General features: G+C 43.2%; 2 protein-coding genes across 2 annotated transcripts in view; one reads left to right on the plus strand and one right to left on the minus strand.

The window, feature by feature from the left end:
- The window catches only part of LOC105562928 (very long-chain specific acyl-CoA dehydrogenase, mitochondrial), a 5985-nt gene extending 2868 nt beyond the window's left edge, over nucleotides 1–3117 (plus strand). The window contains exons 4-8 of the mRNA XM_012014114.1: nucleotides 366–794; nucleotides 1049–1312; nucleotides 1672–2028; nucleotides 2110–2322; nucleotides 2616–3117. Of these exons, the coding sequence (XP_011869504.1) occupies nucleotides 366–794; nucleotides 1049–1312; nucleotides 1672–2028; nucleotides 2110–2322; nucleotides 2616–2753 (1401 nt within the window). The 3' untranslated portion in view covers nucleotides 2754–3117. The remainder of the gene's footprint in view (nucleotides 1–365; nucleotides 795–1048; nucleotides 1313–1671; nucleotides 2029–2109; nucleotides 2323–2615) is intronic.
- A 1428-nt stretch (nucleotides 3118–4545) lies between these two features.
- LOC105562927 (leucine carboxyl methyltransferase 1) overlaps nucleotides 4546–9506 on the minus strand; it is a 6892-nt gene continuing 1931 nt past the window's right edge. Inside the window, exons 2-4 of the mRNA XM_012014113.1 lie at nucleotides 7910–8093; nucleotides 7472–7823; nucleotides 4546–7386 (exon numbers count right to left, since the gene is read on the minus strand). Of these exons, the coding sequence (XP_011869503.1) occupies nucleotides 7182–7386; nucleotides 7472–7823; nucleotides 7910–8093 (741 nt within the window). The 3' untranslated portion in view covers nucleotides 4546–7181. The remainder of the gene's footprint in view (nucleotides 7387–7471; nucleotides 7824–7909; nucleotides 8094–9506) is intronic.

The following is a 9506-nucleotide window of genomic DNA, read 5'->3' on the forward strand; positions in this document are numbered from 1 at the left end:
CATCGTGGACACAGGCCTTTACGGCCTTGCCGGTTCTTGATGCTTTCTAATATTTTCGGGAGATCCAGGCTCGAGTCCTGTCTGAGGAAATATCTTTCACAATAGATAATTTATAGATTATTTCTAAAGGATGCTTCATTAGCATCATTATTAAATTGATCGACAATTTAATTAGGTATGCTATTATGACTTTAGCTCAATACTGTATTTTAAGATCGAAAAAGTTGTCGGCGCGTAGTGTTGAAAAATTAGGCACCAAGAGATCCAGCATGATCGCAACAGGCCTTTCTATTATTTATACATGACGGTCGAGTATTGTTAATATCATTGACATGATTATAATGTGTTACTATAAACATTCACAGGGTATACTTTTGTACGGCACGCCAGAACAGAAGGCCAAGTACCTGCCCCAAGTCAGCGGTGGCAAATACGCCGCTTTCTGCCTGACGGAACCGAGCTCCGGCTCCGACGCCGGCTCGATACGCTCGCGCGCTATTAAATCGGCGGATGGGTCGCACTACGTGCTCAACGGCAGCAAGATCTGGATATCGAACGGCGGCATCGCCGAAATCATGACCGTGTTCGCGCAGGTGCCCGTCAAGGATTCGAGAACGGGAGTGACCAGGGATAAAGTGACCGCTTTCGTCGTGGAAAGGGGATTCGGCGGCGTCACCAGTGGACCGCCCGAGAAGAAGATGGGCATCAAGTGCAGCAACACGGCCGCGATCTTCTTCGAGGATGTTAAAATCCCGGCGGAGAACGTTCTCGGCAAAGAGGGCGAAGGTTTTAAGGTAAAACTTCACCGAGACACTTGGCTTCTCACTTTTCCGCGCCCTGCAAATATCCCAAACATCGTTAATATAAATATAAATAATGTATCTGATATCCACTTGCGGCTAATACATGATTCACGTTGCAATATTTGTATTGTGTTTAATAAGATTTTGTCTGAAGCTCGCGTGAAACTTGGCGAAATATTTACGATTATTTGCGTAAAATTATTTTCGATGCTGCTCGACTGTACGCTCGCTTTATTCGACTTCAGGTTGCGATGAACATTTTGAACAACGGTAGATTCGGCATGTCTGCGGCTCTTTCCGGCACGATGCGTTACTGCATCAGCAAGGCTGTGGATCACGCGACGCAACGCGTGCAGTTCGGCCGCACTTTGGACAATTACGGCGCGATACAAGAGAAATTGGGGCGCATGTCTATGCTGCACTATGTCACCGAGTCCCTCGCGTACATGATTTCCGGTAACATGGATAAAGGGAGCCAAGACTATCATCTGGAAGCGGCTATTTCGAAGGTGACACTTCTATTGCTCTATTAATGCCTTATATGAAATTCTAATAAATAAGTACACGGACATTTCAGATTTTTCATAGAAACTAATGAAGGAAATCTATCTAAACTTACATATTATGATTTTCGAGTTGTAAGGATTCTGTAGTCTACGAAAAATCTCGTACTTTCGACAGCAAGATAAAGTTCGTAAACTGAAACAATTAAAACCAGTCAAGTCCTCTTTATTATTTCATCTAACCAATTCTATTCTCCAGCGATTAATTTTTATTTTGCATTACGAATATCGTATGGAAATGTGGACGCAATAGTTCTAGTTTCAGTAGACTGCGAATTTATTACACGCTACAACTCCTTTTTCAGTGTTTCGGGTCCGAGTCCGCGTGGTGGGTGTGCAACGAAGCTATCCAGACCTTGGGAGGAATGGGTTTCATGACCGAGACCGGTCTAGAACGCGTGATGCGCGATCTGCGTATATTCCCAATCTTCGAAGGGACGAACGACATTTTGCGTTTGTTCGTGGCGCTCACTGGTATCCAATACGCCGGAAGCCATTTGAAGGAGTTGCAGAAGGCCTTCAAGAATCCTACAGGGAATTTAGGATTGATCGTCGAGGAGGCCACTAAGCGAGCCACCAGGGCAATTGGCTTGAACTCTGCGCCTACCTTTGGGAATTTGGTACATCCGTCATTGGCCGAGAGCGCCGCGCTTTGCTCGAAGGTGAGAATAACAATTTGAACGTGAGCTGCAATTTTTCCTATTGAATAAATTTGTATTAAAAAAATATATGTATAATTGCAGAGCGTGGAGAACTTTGGCCAAGTTATTGAGTCCGGTCTTATTAAGTACGGACGAGGCATCATAGACGAACAATTTATCCTCAACAGGATTACGCAAGCTGCTTTCGACACGTATACGATGGCAGTTGTCCTAAGTAGGGCGACTATGTCGTTGAACAAGAATCTGCCTAGCGCAGAACACGAGTTGTTAATGGCACAAACTTGGTGCGCGGAGGTACGAATATGTTATTCTTTATTAAAATTCTAGCAAGATCAATAAATATTACGGCTATCGAGTGCACTTACTATAATCGTTGATTACAATTTCCTAAATCTAATGAATAAATACACATGTATTTAATCGAAAAAATATATTTTTGAGACGATTGACTAGGAATAATTTAGGAATAGTTGACTCATTTTTGTCATATTATATAAATATTACTTGATCCTGCTAGCAATAATGCGAATACACAATTTGTCTTGTAATTGCTAGACACGATTGCTTAATGCAATTTGTTGTTACAGGTATCGAATCGCGCTGCATACAATCTACAGCAGGTCAGTTCGAGCAAGCAATTGGACATATTTAGTAAATTGAGTAAAATCTCGAAGAACGTGTGCGACGTCGGCGGCACAGTACAATTAAATCCGCTGGGCTTCTAAGACACGGTTGTCCCGTAAGACACCTTGTCCAATCTTGAGTTTATCGCGCTAGACATAATGGAAATTGCTTTCTCCGTGGTGAGGAGAAAGTTGAATATTTCATTATTTCTTTTCACAATTTTTAGAATAAAAAGCATGTAAATAATGTAAAGTTACTTCATGACCGAATGTATTTTTCGTGGAAACTACGAATGGAATACGCAGTAGCAATGCAAACATTAAATTTAAGGTGTAAAGCATAAGGTGTGTCTAAAGATATATATATAGAAAATTATGTATTTTTAATACCTCTTTACACGAAACAGCGATTCCAGATGTACAGCTATACAAATAATATGATCTATTTGACGTTTTTCCTTTCTTAGATGCTGTTTATTCATTTTATATAATCCACCAATTTCGTTAAAATAATAAAAATAATTTTCATAGATCACACCGTTGTTAAGTCGTTTTTTAAACAATAAATGAAATGAAAGACTTTAAATGGGAGAAGTGTTTTACCGCATATACATATATAATCTTATACATTTAAAAATATTTCATATAATTTAATATTATCGTAGCTGCTCTCTTTTCCCACTTAAAGAAACTCCTTAGCATGAGACACGTGAAAGAAATGTATCAAACAGGAAACTACAATCAATTGTGATAACTGATCGCTCGCTTTTTCTAATCGTTAAATGCACAATTTAACAATATATCACAATTATGCGAATACAAAGATGCACAATTTTTCCATCGTATTTTATCAGTTCATAATGACAGTGGAAGCACACTGAATGTCCATATATATATTTATATATATATAGATTTCCATATCTTATTCTTTTTCAAAGTGTACAACATCTGTACATAAGATTATTAATATAATGTAGAATGAAATCGAGACGAAGAAACATGAAGCGGCGCGCACTGTTCGCACAACGTTATCGCATTACTCAAGCTTGAGAATCAAATTACCTTTGTATTCTCGAGTTCTCGCAGTCCCGTTTAATTCTTTACGTACTCGCTCAACTTTTTCATTGCTCGCGAATCACGATAATTCTATCCTGTGCGATGTGACTACGTTACGATGTAACAAAGTAATGAGCTAAGTAAAACAAGCTTCTTAAATATACGCGGCTCTTCTTTAGGCAATAATTGTGACAAGGTGAAAAATTCGTTGTCTATTGAAAGTAAACAATGTAAAGCTTCTAATTTAGCAATATAGGGAAAAGATGTGATCGACTTGCTCGCATCTCAGATTTCTTTTTTACTTTTTGCGGAACACAGCTATTGATCGCAATGTGCGATTAAAATGCAGCGATTATATCAGCCTAACTTAAATGTGTGACTGATACAAAATTTAGTTTATATCATACTCCTAAAAATTCCTAGAGAAAAGATCTTACTGTACAAAGATTAGAAACTTAAACGGATTTGTCGCAATCGCTTTTTTCGTTTCAAAGAGCCGACAGGTGCGCGTGAAAATGGCAAATTCACTGAGTTTCAAGATCCCACTCAATTTTCACAGTGGCAGTGCTTTGCTCGAATTCTCACGACGACGCGACGTCTCGAAGGAGCTGCTGGTCTTTCGCTTCCCGGGAAGGCTTTGATTCTCAAACTCGAAGCCGACTTGAACACATGAACGAGAGCGCTCGAATAAATCAGCAAACTTTACCTCGAATGACTTACACGTGACACGAAACTAACGCGAAAGGTGGGGTCTCGATTATTCCTCTACAAGTGCAAAGGCGACATGACGGGCGAGGGGAGGCGGAGGCAGGGGGTTTACCTACGAACGTCGATAGATATCGTAACAATGGCTGCAATTTTTCGTAACTTCTGAGAAAAATAGAACATCTGACTATCTTTTTTTTTTCTTATACTGTGTTCGTTACTCCAGGTATGTATAATTTTACTCGTCGAAGGGGCAAGAGACCCAAGAACCACACACCCGTACATCCTTCCGCGGATCCGCGCGGTCGCCGGTGGAGATCCGCGTCGCATCCTCGTCGTCTCTCTTAAGTCTAATAAGTTACCGTTGCTCGCGTAAACGCTAAAGGTGTCGGAAAGAAACGGTGTCGGGAAATACACGCAAGACAGAACGTGGTGATTAATAGAGATTCGCTCGTCGGCGGAACCCCGGAGAGCCGGCGTCGCACGCTGGCTGAGCGCGAGATCGCCGAAGTGAAAGGTACCGCACCGAGATACGAGGTCGCTGCAGAACTATTCCAATTCGGGTAGGCCGTCGGACTCCAGAAACGCGATCAATGCCCCTTACGCTGATGCTCGATAAACAATCTCGGCGGTCGCGAATCTCCGTTTTGCGCCTCGCGACGACAGCGTCTCCGGGCTCCGCTCCGCGAGCGCTTTACGCACTTTGTACCTACAAAAGGGATGACTCGAGTGTCTCTCGTAAAAGCTCATGATATCTCCTCGTATTATCCTTATAGACTGAATACACATGCGTCACCCTGATATTCCTCAATATGAAAATAAATCTTTGTCTCGATCCCTCGCTATCGTGTGTCGACACGTGACCTGATTTGAGTGCAACATACTTTGTCGCACTTGGTGTTGAAAAGAAGCGGAATACTGTGCTAGCATAAGCGTCTCCGGTATGATAAAACGTAAAAAACGGTCGGATTTTTTTATATCGAAGAACATCGGCGCGCGTCTCTCCTTCCTTTAATTTCGCAGTTCGATGCAAGCAAATGTTACGAGTTATCAATGTCTCTACGAGCGAGCGAATGAAATTAATCACGAACGCGTCTCGCCGATTCTCTTTCAGGCTGATGCTCGCAAAGGCGTGGTATCCGGTCGCGCGTTGATTCCTTCGCAAGAGTACCACGCTCGACACTTAAAGTCTTACTTTCGTTGCACACATTTATTATTTTAAGTAATCACTCATTTATGTATATACTATATATATTTCCGCGCGGCTCGCAAGACACGCGCCTGTACGAAACTGATCGCTTACATCGTAATACTAATCGCCTTATCACGGCTCAATAAATCGTAATCTCTAACATATAGCACGCACTCTCGCACGCGCACGCACACACACACACGCATGCACACAAGGATCGGGTCGCGCGCGCAAGGAATAATTTTACATCGTATCTCAAATATATCGTAATATATATATTAAGACTTTCGTAGAATCGAAGTTCTATGTACGACTGATTTTTTTCTCTTTTTCAGAAAAATAGCTTTGTATTTGCGGTCAAAGGTTAAAAATATAGACTCGCGCCTTTTTAGCTGTACCTTCTACACATCTTTCCAGCCTCTTTCCCTTCAAACTTGTCCCCACCTGAGTGAGAGCGCGTTCCCAACGCGCGAAAATCGTAGAAGAATGCAGATAAAAAGAGGAGATTTTTGCAAAACTTCGTATGTATGAAATTATCCTTCGCAACCAGCGCGGACTCTGCAACGTCCACTTATTAAAATGAAGAGATTATACAGGCATACCTCGAAGGATACTGCGGGTTCGGTTCCAGATCATCGCAACGAAGCGAAACACAAGAATTTGATTTCCCAGTGCATATAAAAGTTATGCTTACACCACACCGTGGCATATTAAGTGTCAGCACTGTCTAAAAAAACATGTGTAGGTACACGGCTTAGTTAAAAAATATTTTATCGCTAAAAAAAATGTGACACAGAAGTACGAAGTGAGCATGCTGTTGGAAAAATTGCGCGGCAAAACGAGGTGTGCCTGTACACGGATAACAAGCGAGGTGGTAAAGACGTAATAAGTTGAACCGTTTGATCCTCAATGATGTCTCGTACAATAGGTATAATAAATTACTCTGCGCACCGCGTCGCGCCGTTCAGCCGCGACTATATAACAATAGCAATCTATAATTATAATAACGACCGTAAAACTTTATACATGAATCTGCATTGAAGAGCGAGACGGTCTTCGCAGGTAGAATCGTTTACCATTAACACATAAGTCAGATATGTCGCACATAAATTAGGATGACTGGAAATATCGTCTGCGAAAGGATGCCAGTGCTTGTCCGACCGCCGTCGATGCCTAGCTAGCCGCCTACGGATCTCGCGCGATTCGGTCATCGCGATCCTATCTCTCTCTCTCTCTCGTTCTCGTTGCAGCTATCTCGTTAAACGGCTCGCAACGCGTACAATTACGCGCTTGGCAAGGAACGAACAAGTACAGCTTATATAAAAATCATTACGACGTTTCCGTAGACGAAAAAGTTAGAAGCATTTCAACTCGAGGCTACTACACCCTCGTGGACTATTTCAACTCGTCGATTAGTTTCGGGATGTACTTAAGCGCAATCTGAGAAACGTTAATCTCCTGCTGTCGACCGGGGCGTTACGTAACTTACGCGGGCCCGTCGAGCCCGAATTACGTGACGTCATTACCTGGAGTAACTCGCGAGAGAGACATAGAGAGAAGGGGTCAGGCGGTAATACCTAACCCTGTGCTATAGACAGATTTTTAAACGTTTGTCCGTTCCAAGCGACGGCGATGCAGTAGTGCTGGAGCAGCTGGGTGAGGAGCTCTCGCTCGTCCAGCATCTCTATGTGCTCGATTCGACTACGATCAATTTCAGGCAGTGAATCATAAACGTCCACCATCGTCCACGCGCTCGTGCCCTCCCAATTGTTTATGGTGAAGCTGCAACAGTTGCAAACGGTCCAATTACTCGCCCGGTCGCCGGTTCGGAAACGACGGGGCTACGCCGTGGGGATTGCCACCTTACCGTCTCTGCTGAGTCTCTAACGCCTCGCAATCCTCCACGCCCGCCAATAAACAGCCACGGCTGCGTAGATTCGACAACATGACCTGGCCGAACTTGTCCTTCATGTTCACCTGTTCGTAGCTGACGAAGAGGCTGTTCGGAAACTTGCCCGCTAGCCACTTCAAGAGTGACGAGGTCGCGCCAGCGTCTACGTATACTAGAACACATTCTGCGAGGAACATGGTGGGTAAATTGAAATTGACTTCGGCTTGGGTCAATTTGTTATTTAGCTCCGCTATGTGTCGCAGATCTGTACCAACCAGATGATAATTCGCGGCGTGCAGGTCCGTGGTCGAGAATCGGATTTCTCCGTCTGAAATAATCGCACAGTTGCGCGCGTAATGAGAGAACGCAAAGGTCGCAAGGGCGGACGCGACCGAGTATCGTACGATAGAATACCTTCGGTGTTCAGCATATCGATTAATTGCTTGTGCTTCTTGATGTGGTAACATTTCTTCGCGGTTATGCTGGGAAAGTCGAGCTCCACGAAATTCGCAGGGCTGTTCCTGGCCTCCCTGAGTCTCCAGTAAAGGGTGTCGAAACCAGCACCCAAGTTTATGATCTGACCTTTACCGCCGGACAGCTACGTAAATAGAAGAAAATTTATCCTTGAGACCAGTGATATTAAGAGAGCGCAATATTCAAGATCAAATTTATACGGCTAATATAAAACCGCGTCTGTCTTATGCGGCGTCTACGATGAGGCTTTAAGACGTAAGATCATTCAGAAATTAATCAATCCCAGTCGAATGTGAGGAGAATACTCGACTGTAATTGGCCGATTTCCTAAATCTTACGTCTTGAAATCTCGTCGTAGACACCGCGTGAGTCAGAGGCAGAACCTTAGCTCTTCTGGTCGCGATTTTATTAAAAAAAGCCAATAATCAACGAAGTGGCATCCCAACCCTCTGGGTCTCTCGTCTAATTAGGGAGGGAAGACAAATTTGCACAAGTAAATTCGCAGATTCCAATGGGCGGTCAGGTTGCAATTTCAAGTTAAAAAAGTTGCAAAGTACATAATAAATTTAAAAAAAAAAACAGTATCCAGTAAACACATGATGGTGTATTAAATGCAAAGTGATATAAAAGTGGCATACTAACTTTTACGTTAACTGCGTTTAATAAACGTTTCATGTGCCATCGTAACTTAACGTCACTAACGATGGTCTGAAAGAAAAAAAAAAAAGGACCGACATGAAGAAAGTCGAGGGGAAAACCGCTGAGGGTATTTACAGATTTGCGGAATTACTGGACATTACTAGGCATTAGTTTGGGCATTAGCCCCCCCCCCCTTGCTGGACGTTATAAAGATAAAATAAGATAAGTTAATAAGATAAAGTAATGCCCACCGGGCATCAGTGTACAAGATTTCGGTCAGCGGTTTCCCCCTCGGCGTTGACCGAGGGGTAAACCGCTGAGGGCATTGTGGTATACGGATTTGCGGCATTACCGGGCATTACTAGGCATTAGGCCACGCTGGGGCATTATAAAGATAAAATAAAACAAGGTAAATAAGATAACAAGTTAAAGTAATGCCCACTGGGCATTGGTGTACAAGATCTTGGTCAGCGGTTTCCCCCTCGGAGAAACTTTATTTAATATACAGTCATTCGAAGAATTAACATCCGCGCAGCCCTTTCTTTATCGTATCTATTCATCATGTGTGTACTGGGTGTCCATTTTATTTCATGCAAAACGCTATCATAAATTTTACGAGCAGACTAGAGCCACATTCTGCTCGCACTGCGGATGATTGATTTTTCGTTTTTATGCTCGCAAGATTCTCTCTCTCTCTCTCTCTCTCGATATATATATTTTTTATATATATATATCGCAGCGGTTTAGCGGCGCTCGAGCCAAGTGGCACAAAAGCGGAAAACGCAAGCGGCCGCTTTATACACGACCGGGCGGAATATTTTTGTCCCCGCTATAACGGGCAAATTCCGCGCGGCGCGCGGACGGAGCAGCCAGCGCGGAAATGAGGCGCGGGGGGGGG

The sequence above is a fragment of the Vollenhovia emeryi genome, unplaced genomic scaffold (assembly GCF_000949405.1).
Source record: "Vollenhovia emeryi isolate VEMERY1.0 unplaced genomic scaffold, V.emery_V1.0 DF939182.1, whole genome shotgun sequence".
Classification (NCBI taxonomy): domain Eukaryota; kingdom Metazoa; phylum Arthropoda; class Insecta; order Hymenoptera; family Formicidae; genus Vollenhovia; species Vollenhovia emeryi.